This window comes from Delphinapterus leucas, chromosome 17 (assembly GCF_059928025.1).
Source record: "Delphinapterus leucas isolate spDelLeu-1000000601 "Yukka" chromosome 17, BTC_Dleu_Yukka2, whole genome shotgun sequence".
NCBI lineage: Eukaryota > Metazoa > Chordata > Mammalia > Artiodactyla > Monodontidae > Delphinapterus > Delphinapterus leucas.
Genome location: NC_143145.1, coordinates 1,375,030 through 1,389,463, shown reverse-complemented (window position 1 = coordinate 1,389,463; position 14,434 = coordinate 1,375,030). Strand labels below are relative to the sequence as shown.

The window sequence follows — 14,434 nt, the reverse complement described above, 5'->3', positions numbered from 1 at the left end:
AGCGCTGGGGATTTCCCTGGTGGCCCAGTGGCTAAGACTCTGTGCTCCCAATGCAGGGGGCCCAGGTTCAATCCCTGGTCAGGGAACTAGGCCCCACATGCCACAACTAAAGATCCCGCATGCCGCAATGTCCTATGTGCCGCAACTAAGACCTGGCGCAGCCAAATAAATAAATAAATAAATATATTTTTAAAGACTAAAAACACTGGATACTGAGGGGCCGTATAAACCTAATCCCAACCTCAAGGCAGGGAAAATCAGTAAAATGGAGCAGGGAGCAAGGTGGCTGGCCAGGATGCCCCGGTCCTGGCCAAAGTGTCCAGCACGTCTTCCTGTCCACCCCCGGGGCCCCAGAGTGCCTGTGCCCCTCCAGGTCATTGCCTGCCAGGTCCCCTGAGACCCTATGAGGTGGGCGATTCCGTGCCCAGGGGAGATAGAGAGAAAGTTGCAGCTCTGAGCCAAGCTCGCCCAGAAATCCCACCCACTGCCACGTGTCTGAGGTGCTTCCGAGAGGAGAGGTTCAGAGTGACCCAAAGGCACCCACCTCACGGTGGCTACGGAACTCTGGGCCATGACAAGACGAGTGGCTCCCACCCCAGGCACACTGTGGATGGCCACTGTCATCACGCGGCACCCAGCCAGAGAGATCCAGGTAACCGAATTCCCCCTGCTGGCGGTCCTACGTCATGTTTGCCCTAGAAGGATGTGTATGCGAGGCCCAGGTGGCAGAGATGACACACCTGGCAAGTTCGGACCTGCTTCCCCAGCATAGGGACGCTTAGTTAGAGATATCTCATTGGACTCACTGAGTGTCTGCTCCCCTGCCCAGCACGCTTCCCCTGAACTGCCCCATCCCATCACAGGCCCGAGTGCACTGCAGGGGGCTGGCCCGGGCATTTGGGCCTCCTGGGATTTGTGACACGTGGGACTGGCAGCACAAGGTCAGATTTTAAGGTCTGTGTGGAAAGGAGAAGCCGCAGGGTCACAGGGGACGTGGGCAGCTCTGGGGGGGGTGAGGCAGGCCAGAAGGAAGGGAAGCAGAGACAGAGGCAGAGGTATCTGCAGAATGACTAGACCTGAAAGTGGGGAGACACACACCTGGCCATTCCAGCAGGTGTCCAGTGGGTGAGAGGCAAGTTCCCAGAGCCCAAGGTTGAAGGAGGGAGACTGAGTGGGCCCCCCAAAGGTGGGTGGGCCTTTTAGGAAAGCCCCCCTGGCATCACTCTGGTCCCAGGAAACGCCTCTGGCTGATGAGCCTGGCTATGTCAAGCTCATGGATACAGACCAGGAAGTCACACCTCCCAGGGCTGCCATGTGTTCAAGGCCGTGGCCTTCTGAGTGCAGCAGGCTAATCTGGCCACGCCCCCAACACACACCCCACCCTCACCCCCATCAGACAAATCTGACTGACTGTGTGCTAAGAGCAAGCATCAGGCTCAGGGGAACCAGCCGTCCTCCTGGCCACAGTTTTCAGATTATGTTGAGGGGGAGGGGGCGGAGGTGAGGCAGTTCCTGCTCCCCAGGGGTGACACCCAGAAGGGGGCTAACCAAAGGCCACAGCCTACTGCATGTCCCTGGGCCCCAGGGCTGTGTAACCCTGAGGATGTCATCACTCCTCAGCTGGGACATCTCATGACACACAGAGTCCCACCTTCAGCCTCCAAGGAAAAAGCCCCCAAAGACTGTCCAAGTTGATCTATCCCACTCTCCTGTCATCTGGTCATCAGAGAAGACCATAGGAGAAGGTGACCCGACCCAGAACTCTGAACACACAAGCCCACTCAGCAGACAATCACACAATCACTCGTATCAATGCATAATCGCACGGTGCCTAGTGTACCCCTACCTTGCCCATGGGACTGGTCTCCTGTTACAGGATCCCCCTTCCCACCCTGCTCCATCCTGGCCACCCCGCCATCCTGCCTCAGTCCCTCTCCCTTGTACAGTTAAGAGGCCACTTCTCCTGGGGCCCTCCCCCACTGTCACCGCAGATGCCATCAGCAGATGCCACCCAGAAAGGCTGCAAGAAAAGGTCAGGTGCAAAAAACAGCTCCAACAGGAAATGTGCTGTGAAAGTAAGAAGTGCGAATCTACAGGGACCCATCAGGCGCTGAGAGGACTCTGCACGAAGAGAAGGGAACCAGCAGACGGTGACACGTACAGGAAGGGCCTCTGCCTGGCAGCCCCCGCCCACGGGCAGGCCTTGGCACCCCCAGCTCCCGCAGGCTGCGAGGCTCTTCCATCCCTGCCAGGGAGAAGCAGGAGCAAGGCCTGGGGTGCTGCAGAGCCTGGCCCCTGAGCCTAGCTCACAAGCCCGGAGTGGGGGACGCAGGGCCGCACACAGCGGGTGCTCTGTGAACGTTGGCTGAAAGGCAATTAATGGCACCTGGAGACAGAACACAGGAAACGCACTGGCGTCAGACTAAAGACGGCCCGCTTCACTCTAACAGGGGCCGCTAGGTTCCGCGCTGAGAGGGTCATATCAGGCTGGCTTTGTGAGGACGCGCCCCGCACCCAGCCCCGTCTGCAGGGGAGCACCCAGGGGGCTCTTGAGTTCTCCTGGGCTGAGGGTCACGACGCTGGTGCGGCCCGGATCTCCTGCTGGGCGGCACTGTGGCCCGCAATCACTGCCCCGGAAGCCCTCTCCTCCACACTCTCACCCTCGTCCTGTCACCTGGCTCGGGCGTGGCGTGCTGAAGGCCTCTTCGCAGACCCCATCCCACTCTGCAGAAGGGCTTCCGAGTACTGCCCCCTCGGCCTCCTCGGACGCATCCCCTCCCCCGAGCTCCACCTCAAAAGTGTCCGGCCACCTGGGGGCCTCCCCCACCCCTGCCCAGCCAGGCCGGGCTGTCGCAATACATCCCCGCCCAAGCGGACCAGACGGACCGGCTGCGACGGGCCCTGCGCAGGGGTGAGGGGCTGGTGGGCGGGGCCTGGGCGCCAAGTCCCGCCTCCCGCACGCCCACTGCGCTCGCGCGCTGCCTGGCCGCCCGGGAGAGCTGGCTGCCACGGGCTCGAGCTCGGGGGCAGACTTGACTGCGCGGCCGGGCCGGGGACCTGCGTCCGCCGGCGGTGAGTGAGGGCCCGGGCCGGGCGGGCGGGGGGCGCGGGGACGGGGCCCTGCCCAGCGAGGAGGGGGAGCGGGCGAGTGGGGAGCCAGGGAGGCGGGAGAGGCCTGCGGGAGGCTGGGGGTCGGGGTTGCGAGCGGCCCCGGCCCCTGGGCGCCTCGCCTCCACTCCCAGCCCCCCAGCCTCCCGGCCCTCTCCAGTATTTCCAAAGGACGAGGGCGGGAGCGGGCGGAGACTGCAGCCGGGCGCCCTCCCGGGCTGGGTAGCCAAGGGCTGCGCAGGCGCCGGGGCCCCATCGCCCAACTCTAGGGCCCATTCCAGGACCCCTCACATGGGGACTGGGGAAGGGCCAGCCTTCCTGACTTGCAGGGGCTGGGATCTTGGCGCGCTGGCAGGAAGGAGAGAATTAAATGCCCTGGTGGGTCACCATGGGGACGGGAGCCTGCCTTGGGAAGAGGTGAAAGCACCTTGTTTGGCATGGATTACGCAAGCATATGAGGTGCCTAGGAGCCCAGCCCCCTGCGCTGGGCCACCAGGCCCCTTCCATCCCTGGGGTCCAGGACGTGCTCCTGCCTCTCTTGCTGGCCCAGCGTCACTGAATGCCAGGCTCTCCCGGAGATCAGCCCTGTGAGCCTGGGGGAAGAGTGCACAGTCTGGGTCCCGAATGGCCCTGCCCGCAAACCCACGGGTTCCCTTCCGCCTGGCCCTACTAATGTGGACACATTAATATCCAGTGCCGACTCAGCCCAGCAGGGCGCAGTTGTTGGGGTGCCTGGCAACAGGGTGGAGATGCTGACTGTGACCGCGGAGGTGAGCCCCAGAGCTTCCTTCAGGACAGCTCAGGGCTCCTCCCACCGGAACTTCACTTTGTGGAGGAGGAAACCGAGGCTCCTTCCTCCCTAACTGCCGGGATCCCGGAAGAGGCCCCAGGTGGGCTTGGCGCTGTCCTTGGACGTCTGCAGCTCCTGCTGCCAACCCCAAGACATCAGCCCCTGCCCAGACCTGAAGCCCATTCTCAGGGTCTCTGCCAGCCCCTCCCAAAATCTGTTCTCTCCCTGGCTTTCTCCTTCCTCCCGGTGCCTGGGGACTAGCCCTTCCCCCGCCCGCCCACGGCTGTCCCCAGCAGAAGGTACCAGGCTGCTCCTCCCACACTGCGCCTCCTGCAAAACAGAGAACTAGGACCCCAGCTGGTCGCATTCAAAGTGCTTTCTCCATCCACTGCCAAGGACCTATGCCCAAGGGAGGGTCCTGGTGCAGGACAGCCCCCAGGGACTCACAGCCACCTGCCTGCCAGAGCCTGTGCCTGTTACCGCTGGGGTGACTGGTGGCACACTGCTGGGTCTCCCTGAGCCTCCCCCAGCCATGAAGGGGGGCGGGAGTAGCAGATACGTATGGGGTCATCGTCTTCAGCGTTAAATAACACAGAATGGGAGAGCCCCTCCCCCAGCACAGAAGCTGCCCAGGTGGATACTCAGCTAGATATGCCTCATGCCCCCAGCCCAGCTCTAGGTCCCCATGTGAGGCACAGAGCTGGCCCCTGGAAAGTTCTGGACGCAGGTCATATAATATTACTGGTCGCCATCCCCCCCCTAGGGCCCTTGGACTCGAGAAATTGCTAAGAGGCCAGACGAGAATTCCAGGCAAGGCTTTACTGGGGCTCGAGCTGCAGCACAAGGAAGCAAAACCAACAGCTCCCGAGAGGAGCTACTTGAGTCCTTAAATGGGGTGACAACGGGGGCGGGTCTGTGGGTCAGGCAGGAGGCATAGCTTAGGTGGCCTGTCCCCTCCTTGGGGGTACCGGGCAGGAATGATGTGCAGTACCATGCTTTTGCTCCCAGCACCTCAAAAACGTAGTTTGTGGCTTCTTGTACCCTGTTGCCCCGCGGTGCGTGGGCGCAGTTATTTTTCGTCACTTATAGTTTCTTTGTATCTTGTTGCTCTAGGGGACGTTGGTCCAGGTGCAAGCACTCTGATAGAGGATCCCAGGTCCCAGCCCATCTCATCCACACCCCCCGGACCGTGGGCAGGGGCCACTCCCTTGACCTCCCTTTCTGGGTGATTCTGAGAACCTTAATGAGTTCCCTCCCCCCAAGCAGCAAGTGCTACAGACTTGGGGAAGGGCCTCCGCTGGGAGTCTGCACCGAGTGAGGGGCAGGTTGGCAGTGGAGCAGAAAGACCCTCTGTGCTCTGGCCCTGCTGCTGGAAGCTGGCAGCTCCCCCATCTACGAAGTGGGGACACCAGGCTGCCCCCAGGGCCAGTGTCCCTGACCCCATTGGGAAGAGCAAGCCGCTGCCCCTGCCCCAGGGCCCTGCGCGAGGGGGGTGAGTCCCGCCCTCCAGCGAGCTGTCTCTTTAGCGCAGGGCTGACTTCTTTGGCTTCGTGAGACCCCAGCCGGGACGCCAGTCCCCTCCAGAATGAAGGTCTTCCTGCCGGTACTGCTGGCTGCCCTCCTGGGTGTGGAGCAAGGTGAGGTGCCCCGGGGCCCCAGGCCTCTGAGCGGGCTGTGTCCTCTTCCTCGACTCTCTCCTGAGCGGTGCCCACGTCACCTACTCTGTGCCACCTAACGGGCTCCTCCCACGGCGAAGTGGTCCCTCCTACCCCCGCCCCCACTGGCGGCCTCAGCCCTGCCTGGACACCTGGGGCATCACTGGGGCTCCTCCAGAGCCAGGGTCTGTTGTCATTGTCTCCTGGATCTCCAGCCCGGGCCCAGGCTGCCATAGTCGCTCAGTCAGTGCCTGCACAAGATGGGATGTCCTCATGCCTCTGGGTCCGGGCTGGGAGGGGACACAGGAAGACTCCTGGGCATGAGACAGGCATCCCTCCTTCTGCAGTCCGCTCCCTGGTGTGCTTCTCTTGCGTGAATGAGAACAGCAACTGGTACTGCCTGAAGCCCACCGTCTGCTCCGATACAGACAACTACTGTGTGACCATCTCTGCATCCGCTGGCATCGGTGAGCGCAGACGCAGCGCAGCTAGGCTTCCCCCACCCCCGCCCTGGCCTCTCTGCCCCTCCACTCACAACCTCGTGTTCCTGTGCAGGGAACGTGGTGGACTTTGGCTACACCCTGAACAAGGGCTGCTCCCCGATCTGCCCCATCCGGAGCGTCAATCTCGGTGTGGCATCCGTGGGCACCCACTGCTGCCAGAGCTTCCTGTGCAACATCAGTGCGGCCGACGGCGGGCTGCGGGCCAGCGCCGCTGTGCTGGGCCTCGGGCTCCTGCTCAGCCTGCTGTCGGCTCTGCTGCGATTTGGCCCCTGACCCCCGGGACCCTGTGCCCGGCCCAGACTCCCAAAGCTCAGGAAGGAAGGAAAGCCCAGCTCCTCCCAGACCCAAGAGGATCTCGAAGCCTCCTCCCCTAGACTCCTCACCCTGCAGAGCCCACCCTCTAGGCCCTGGGTCCCCACAGGCAGGCCTGCCCTCTGCACCCACACACCTGCCGGCTACCCTTACTTCCCGGTCGGCCTTCCAGGGGGAACCTGGGAACGGAGCCTGAGGGCCCCAGAGTCAGAACCACGTCCCAGGGACATGCTGGGAGGGGCACCTGATCCCAGGCCTGCCCCTGTCGGCCCGCAGGTGCGGAAGATGTGCTGTGTGGACAGGCGCTGGTCCATGTACCCTGCCGGGCACGGGTGAGCGTGTGGCCAGGTCTCGGCCTGTGTGGGGGAAGGATGGGAGTAATGCCTCAGGAGCCCAGCCCCGAGCGCCAGCACAGAACCCCTTTCCCCTGGCATCTCTGCACACCTCATTTCACTCACTTCGAGGGCAGCCTTTAGGAAGACAGGCCTTCCGCTGTCACCAGGTCTAGGCTGCTGACCCAGGAATCTGCTCCCAGCCCGAAATCCAGCTGCTCTCGGGCCCCCTCCCTCCACCGCCACACTGGAGCCCTCCTGCTGCTTTGGTGCCTCAAATAAACACAGATGTTCCCACCCTTTCCTGCTCTAGGTGTGGCCCACAGCCTGAGACTGTCCCTTCCATCAGGGTCCTACTGAGGGGGAGGGGGCAGCAGAGATGCAGAGCCGCAGGTGTAGAGGGTCTGAGGGTCCCCTGCGATCGGGCCCCACCCTGAGGCCCACTGGGAGGCAGTGAGGAAGGGGGTCGCCGGAGACCACAGCTAGCTGCCCTCGGCCGGGCAGGGTTGGGAAGTTTATCCTCCGGACAGGACTGGACTAGACAGAGAAACTAGCAGAGGTCAGCCTGCTTCTGGGTGGAAGGCAGGACCCTACAGAGGGAGGGACGGGGCTGGGCGGGAGGGGAGGGGACACCCCCAACCGGGGTTCCGGGACTTGGGTACGGGGTGCCTGGGCCAGTCAGGCTGAGGAGGACGCAAAGCATGGTGGGGAAGGGGGGCAGGCGCTCAGTAAGTGGGTGAGTGAGATGTCCATCCCAAGGGCCTATGGGAGGAGTTGGGGGGGACTCCCCTGGAGAAGGCCTGGACCCTGGCTGGAGGGCAGGGGCGCTGCTACCCGAGCCGGCAGCCCTCGCTGCTACACGCCTACTCCCCCGGCAAGCCCAACTGTGGTCTGTGGCTAAGCCAGGGGTTCCCAGCGACTGCACTGGGGGAGTGTCTGAGTCCTACGCCAAGGGGATTCTTTGATTGGGCTGGCGGCCGAGGAGCAATGAGCCAAGGGCTGCAGCTGGGCGCCTTGCATAGCGTGATACGGTTATCCTTCAGGACGCTGTCGTGTCTCCTGGGCGGTGGGAGGGAACACAGCAGGGCTGGGTCCAGGCTGGCCGGAAGCTCTGACGTGCCTGGGTCCAGGGTCCAAGCATCGCTGTGCAGCAGGGCGGGACAGTGGTCCCTGTGAGGGCTCAGGTTGTGGCCCATATCCCGGGCCCGGGTCACAGGAGCAGGTGAGCAGCTCTGCACAGAATGGGCCCTGTGACACACATGAATGCAGCATCCTCGGCGTCATCGCCACCAGGGGGGATGCCAGCCAGCACTTGGGGTTGAGCGCCAATGCGGTGATAGAGCTCAAGGGAGGGACGGGAGGAGCGGTCTGCCCCAGGAAATCAGGACGACAAGGGGAAGGAGACCCAGGCCCAGCCAACATCTCGTGGAAGGGTCCAGAAGCACATCACAGCATCTGGTTGAGACTCACGGGGTGGTAGAAATGGTGAGGTGCACTTGAGTGGATCAGACCAGCATGAAAAACCAAAGCAAGAAAAAGAATTCAAGGGGATGAAATCAGCATGTCCCCCAGGAATGCTGGTTACCTCTGAAGTTCAGGGTCCTCTAAACAGAATGTTGCAGGGACTTCCCTGGCGGTCCAGTGGTTAGGAACCTGCGCTTCCACTGCAGGGGGCATGGGTTCAATCCCTAGTCTGCTGTGTGGTGAAGCCAAAAAAACCCAAAAGGCAAAAATGCTGCCCACCGTTCCAGTTCCAGGAGGATTAAATTGCAACCCACTGCAGTCGCCCACCAGCAGTGTGCCCTGAGGCGAATTCATGATAGGGAAGAACAGGAGGAAGCAGGCTCTGTTAAGATGTGGATCTAAGGGAGAATTTCAATGACCCCGGATTCTTGCATCTTCCCATACATAGAAAAGCACTAAAATCATTAACTTGAGATGTCTGTCTTTTGTGATATGTAGTAATCTTTTACCAAGATGTATGCTTGACCACCTGTATTTCCCAATCAAAAAATTCATATATATACTGGCTCCCCTACCTCTCTGGAGCTACTGAGAGGCTGTCTCCCAGGCTAGAGTCCTCAGTAAAGTCCCCGCAAAAAACTGAAACTGTGTAAGCAGATAGGTTAGGGGGTCCCCAGAGAAAGAACCAGGAATGGCTTTCTTGACATAAGAGAAGCCATTTTGGCCTAAGCCATTTTGTGATCTAAGCCTGGCTGCAGTGCTTGCCCTCGAACAGGTCTCTGTGACCAGTGATCTTAGGGGAACAAAAGAATACAGGAACAGAGGAAAAGCAGTCCAACAACAGTGCAGTGATGCAGTGGAGTACTAGTTCCTCCTCGAGGGATATACCGCTTCATGAATGTGCACGTACCCTTAGCTTAAAACTTCCCCAGTGTCGCTGTTGGGGAGACTCTGCTTTGGGTAGGATCCCTGGTGTTCTCCTTGCTTGCTGCCCGTAATACATGCTTCCTTCTGCTCTTTGGCAAATGGTTGTGGCTTCTGGCTCCACGCCTACCGAGAGGCGAGCCCAGTTTTCAGGTAACACCTGCTTTCACGTTGTGCATTTTGTCTGCTTTGTTTGTTGTTGGCAGTCCCCACATAGAGTGCATCCACTGTGTTCACTCAAAACAAATCACAAGCAACTTTGCTAAAAGGACCGAGACCAGCAGGGTGGGGCAGTGGTGGTGACAGGGAGAGAGCGAAGGGGCAAAGTAGGCGATTAAAGAGTTACTCCCACTAAGGGATCATAAGTAAAGAAAAGAGTATGGGAGACAGACCCCTGTAAGTTAATGATCACGCAAGAAAGCAGGCTTGCTTAGCAACAAAAGCATGCAACAGAAGCACAAGACATGCCCCAAAACGATGGTGGAGCGAGACCCACATCCTGCCCAGTGAGGTCAGTAAGGTAATGATTCCTAGAACGTGCTCCTCTGCGCACGCTAAAGACAAAAATATAGGGAAAGGTGACGTTCTACTGAAACCTGAGATGATCTACCGCGGTTTAGTGTGTGTTACCACCTTTTTGCCCATTTCCGGAGCACCATGACAGCCCTGGCTTGACCGTGTAGGGACAAGCTCCCTGCCTGACGTGGAGGGGGGCTGATGATGGAAGTTCGACATCTACTCAAGAACGAGGAAGAAGTGGTCTTCCCCTCACTTCTTCTACATTATAAAAATGTAGCCCACCCAGCTTTCATCACGGTGCTCCCTTGCTTGCCCGCTTGCATCTCTCACAAGCGCCCTATACTGATAAACCTTTTCCTTACCTGTCACTGCCTCTCGCTGAATTCTTTCTGCACTGAAGAACCTGTGCTCTACTGAGTCCCAAAACGCGTCCTGTCGTTTCAGCGGGGCCAGGCCAGAGGAAGATGCACAGGTGGACTTGACCATCACAGTCGGGAGTTTGGATTTGACTCTGGGGACACTGGGAGCCAGGGGGCGGGGAGCGGGGGGCAGTGGCAGGACAGGTATGTAACAAATGCTCTGTTCCCGCTAATGCTAACCTCAGCTTCCATCTCTGTGTACTGACTACTTTGCAGGTGATATTGATCTGTTATACTCTTCCCACAACTACAATGAGAGATGGATGTGGTTACCTCCAGGTTTCAGAAGTGAAAACCAGGGCTCAGAGGGTTGAAGCCACTTGTCCTCCTGCGTCTAGGACCCTGGGCGTGCCCAGCATTTCCTCTGCCCCGGGTTGCAGGGCGAAGTCCCTTGAGGGCTGGGTTCAGAGACAGCTGGGCCTCCTAGGGGCGGCTGCGCTTCCCTCCCTGGGGTGGTGGGAGGCTGGAAGGCACAGGTTGTGCAAGAGCAGAGGGAGGCTGGGTGGGGCTGAGCGGGGGAGGAGCCCAGGGCTCTGAGTTTCCATTTCCTACAGCCTGAGGGAGGGGAGGGAGGGGAGGGAGGGAGGGGAGGGGAGAGGGAGGGAGGGAGGGGAGGGAGGGAGGGAGGGGAGGGAGGGAGGGAGGGAGGGAGGGAGGGGGGGAAACCCTCAGGAGAGGGCAAGAAGGGGAATGAAGCGGCAGAGGGGAGGGAAAGGAAAGCTTTCCTCGGGCTCTGCCCGGACTCTCGCTTCCCCTGGCATCTGCCCGGGCTGCACGGAGGTGCCAGGCGCAGCACTGTCTGGCCCGGGCACACTTTGGCCGGGAGTCTGGGCTTTCTAGTCTCAGTGCCCAGGGGCCGGAGTGATGCCTGCCGTTTCTCTGTAGGCAAATTCAGCTCCGTCCGGTCCGGCCCCTGCCCCCTCGCCTGCCCCTCCCAGGCTGCTCGGTCTGCCGCCTGACCCAGCTGGCCTCCGGGACGAGGGGGGTCCTGCCCAGGGTCTGCCCTCTCCCACAACACTCCTGTGGTGCCCATGGCCCAGGCACGGGGCCCCCTCCTCCCCAGTCCTTAGCACCACCTTCATTGCCCCGCTCCTGCCCTCCTGTGACCCAGGACCCAACCTGCTGGCGGGGGCCCCTCGCAAAGGCGACCTCATGGCCCGGCCTGGGTTTGCCCTGCCCGAGCTTTCAGAGTTCCTCTGGTCGCCTGCCGGGCTCCCCTCGGTCCGGTGCCGTTGGCGGTGGGGTGGGAGGTGCGGGCACCAGACCATCCCCAGGGCTGGTGACGGAGCCACAGCACAGCTGGACCTCCCCTCTCTGAGCCCCACCCATGGGTGCTTTCTGGGACCCCTTGAATGGAAGGTTAATAACCTCAGCAGAGGGTGCATTCTGGGAGGACGGCTCCCTGGAGAAATCTGAGTGACACGATGAAGTCCTGGGAAGGCAAGCATTTAAGGTCAGAGTGGAAAGTGCAGGAGGAGGGGTGCTCTAGGTGCCCAAGCTGCTGGGACTTGGAGACTCTGAGTTACGAGGCGCCGTCCCCTGGCGGCCGCGAGCGGCACAAGGCCGACGGGAGCGCCGAGGCCGCTCGAGGGGGCGTCTGCCCTCAGCCCTCAGCCCTTCCGTTTAGCCTCCGGGGCAGAGCAGGGCGAGGCTCTCCGCGGGCCCGAGGGGGTGGGCCCAGGCTGGGCGGAGCCTCCCGCCACGCCTCCCAGCCCCACCCCTTGCGGAGGTCGTCTTCCTACAGGTCACACTGAGCTTCCCAGCCTTGTCAGTCCGTCCATCCCGCTTTTGCCGAGGAAGACTGTCCTGGAACAGCCCGCCGGGCTTCATTGTAATATTGAAGGAAAGTCCACCTCTTCTAATAGCTGGCCTCCTCCTGAGGGCTAGAGGGGACGCCAGGCTGAGGGTCCCCAGCCCCCGTCCCTCCCCCAGGACCACGCCCTTTGCCCCTCCCCCAACCCTCAGCTCCTCTGCTGACAGCTCCCCTGCTGACAGCTCCCCCAGCCTGAGGACCCCCCCAGGGAACTGGGGAAGCCTATGGAGACACAGGCAGCCAGAGGATCAGGCACCTGCTCCCGGCTCACCTGAGTCTGGGATTAGCCAGAAGATGTCCCTGAGCTCTGCCCCCCAGACCCAGCTTTCACAAGATGCCCCGTCCACCCCTCTGTCACACACACACACACACACACACACACACTAGGTCCCAGGGTCAGGACTTGGGACACTGATAGCACCCCAGGCCTGGGCTGGGGGTGGGCAGGAGAGGGGCTCAGAGGTTGGGTTCCAGTGGCTCTCACCCTACTGAACCCAGGGGCGTCTGGCTCCCTCCTCACATTAATGCCTGGGGTGGGGCTGGGGACAGGGAGGCAGCTCTTGGCCGGTTCTGCCCGGAGGAGTGAGCAGAGTCTTGCCATCCTGAGGGTGTCACAGACACCGGTTCACCTGCCACCCCGTTCCCGTTCCCCACAGCTTCTGCTGCACTGGGCCTGACACCCTCATAGCCTGGGGTCTGGAGCCGGTGAGGGTCAGACCCCGCAACCCCGGGCTCCCAGTGACCCCGGCCTTTCCTGCAGGTCCCTGTAATTTGCGTCCCTTCCCCCAGGATCACCAAGAGCGCCTGTCAGAGAAGGGGATGGAGGAGCTCCCGGCTCCGGGCCAGTCCTGACAGGACCACAGCGTTGGGCACCCCGAGGCTCTCCTTGCCGAGCCCCCTGCTGGGGAACAGACCTCCCAGTTCCCTCACTTGCTGGCGCCCGAGCTCCCCTGGGAAGGTGGCCTCGCTCTCCCTCCAGCGGTGTCTCAGATTTGTGACTCGGTTTCCTCAGTGGTCTGCTCGTCCTCAGGCCCCAGCCCTCCTCCCCCCGGGGCCTGGTGAGAGCTGTGGTCCCTGTGGGAGGGACGCTGTGGTCCCCAGGAGGGTAGACAGGCCAGGGAAGGACAGGGATGACCCACGCCACAAGCCCCCAGCCCTGCCTCCACCCATCAGGATCCTCCTGTCCACGAAAACTTAATCAATAGTCATTCTAAGGAAAGAGAATTTCAGTGGCGCCAACCTGAGGATTATAAGCCGGGAGACAGTCTTTCAGAAAACCCTGAGGACTCTTCCACCCGCTAAAGGTCAAAGCAAGGTTACATGTTTCTGAGACAAAGGGTTATACGCCAGATGGTGTATTATTGACAGTTTACACAGTCCAGATCTACATGTACAAAGCGAGTAGTGGGCCATGGTGTTACAGCAGGCAGGTAGCTAGATACGCGCAGAGGAGGCGGGGCACGGGCCAGATGGCAGGAAACCGTACAGCTTGTAAACAACGGTGGCCCTTGGACAGACAGAGAAAGGCAGGAACCTCTGGACTGACAGGAAACCACGCATTTTGGGGTGACAAGTGCCCTGGAGACAGACAAAGAAAGATGAGAAGAGGCTGGAATCTCCAGAGTCCAAAAGTAACCTTTTGCTCATTATACTCTGATTACAATAAAATTAGCCTCGCAGATAAGAAATACCCATCGCTCGGCAGAGGGCATCCCCCTCGTCTCCATCCTGTGTTCCTTCAGGGCTCACCTTCCGGGGGTGGGGGGGTGGTGGTGGTTGATGGCTGCGACATCCTTTGGCTGCTGATATGGCAGCGACATTTTCCATCCACAGGAGCCTTAGCAGACTGTGCCAGTTTATACTGAGGCCGGTAAAGTGTAAGCTCTCCAGCTGTCCACATCCTGCACAGCTCTTGGTATTTTCAGTACTTGTAATACTAGCCATTCTTGTTTGGATTTCTTCCTCTCCAACTGTCATATATTTTGTTTTCCTAGATTAACTGCACAATTGAGCATATGACATATTTGGTAAGTGTTCTACATGCACTTAAATACGGATTCACTTGTTTGGTATGATGTTCCATATATGTCCATTATGTTAATTTTTTGCAATCTTGTGCAAATTTACGCATGCTAAGTGACATGCTTGTCTGCTTGTTCTATTGTTAGGGAACCATTGACCAAAACTGCCCGCCTTGGCCAGGTATGATAATAACTACCTGCATGAGCTGTCACACAAAAGGAGGCCCCAATAAGGAACAGGACGCTGCCGCAGAAAACTCACCAGGAGAATATGGGAGGGGCCGAAAGGAGGGAGGAGACGCCAGCCTGTAAAACGTCCTGCCAACCTCCCAGAAACCCTCCGACTGGAATCCATCTTAACTCAGAGATGCATGCACCACCAGGAAGGGCCCTGAGTCAGACCAAATGTGGGCACAAGTAGGATAATTGGCCAGAGACAACCCAGAAAGTTAACCCCATCACCATAAAACCCGAGACTGCGAGCCACGTGGCAGAGCAGTCCTCCTGGGGTCCCTTACCCTCCTGCTCTCCGCCTGGGCGCCCCTTCCCAATAAAGTCTCTTGCTCTGTCAGCA

The 14,434-nt window shown here is 60.2% G+C and overlaps 1 protein-coding gene, 1 long non-coding RNA gene and 1 pseudogene across 3 annotated transcripts; all 3 read left to right on the top strand.

Annotated features, from left to right (window-relative positions):
- Window positions 1-2,380: 2,380 nt before the first annotated feature.
- LOC149746901 (uncharacterized) lies at window positions 2,381-5,531 on the top strand (annotated as a pseudogene). Its single transcript, XR_016388269.1, has 3 exons — window positions 2,381-3,072; window positions 3,803-3,878; window positions 5,425-5,531. The product of XR_016388269.1 is annotated as an uncharacterized LOC149746901 (transcript).
- On the top strand, window positions 5,135-7,000 carry LY6E (lymphocyte antigen 6 family member E). The gene is made up of 3 exons (XM_022555496.3): window positions 5,135-5,535; window positions 5,901-6,020; window positions 6,109-7,000. The coding sequence occupies exons 1-3, from the start codon at window positions 5,484-5,486 to the stop codon at window positions 6,327-6,329; spliced, it is 393 nt and encodes a 130-aa protein (XP_022411204.1). The 5' UTR covers window positions 5,135-5,483; the 3' UTR covers window positions 6,330-7,000.
- Window positions 7,001-13,679: 6,679 nt separating this feature from the next.
- LOC111165151 (uncharacterized) lies at window positions 13,680-14,434 on the top strand. Its single transcript, XR_002642245.3, has 2 exons — window positions 13,680-13,866; window positions 14,008-14,434. It is a non-coding gene; the product is annotated as an uncharacterized LOC111165151 (long non-coding RNA).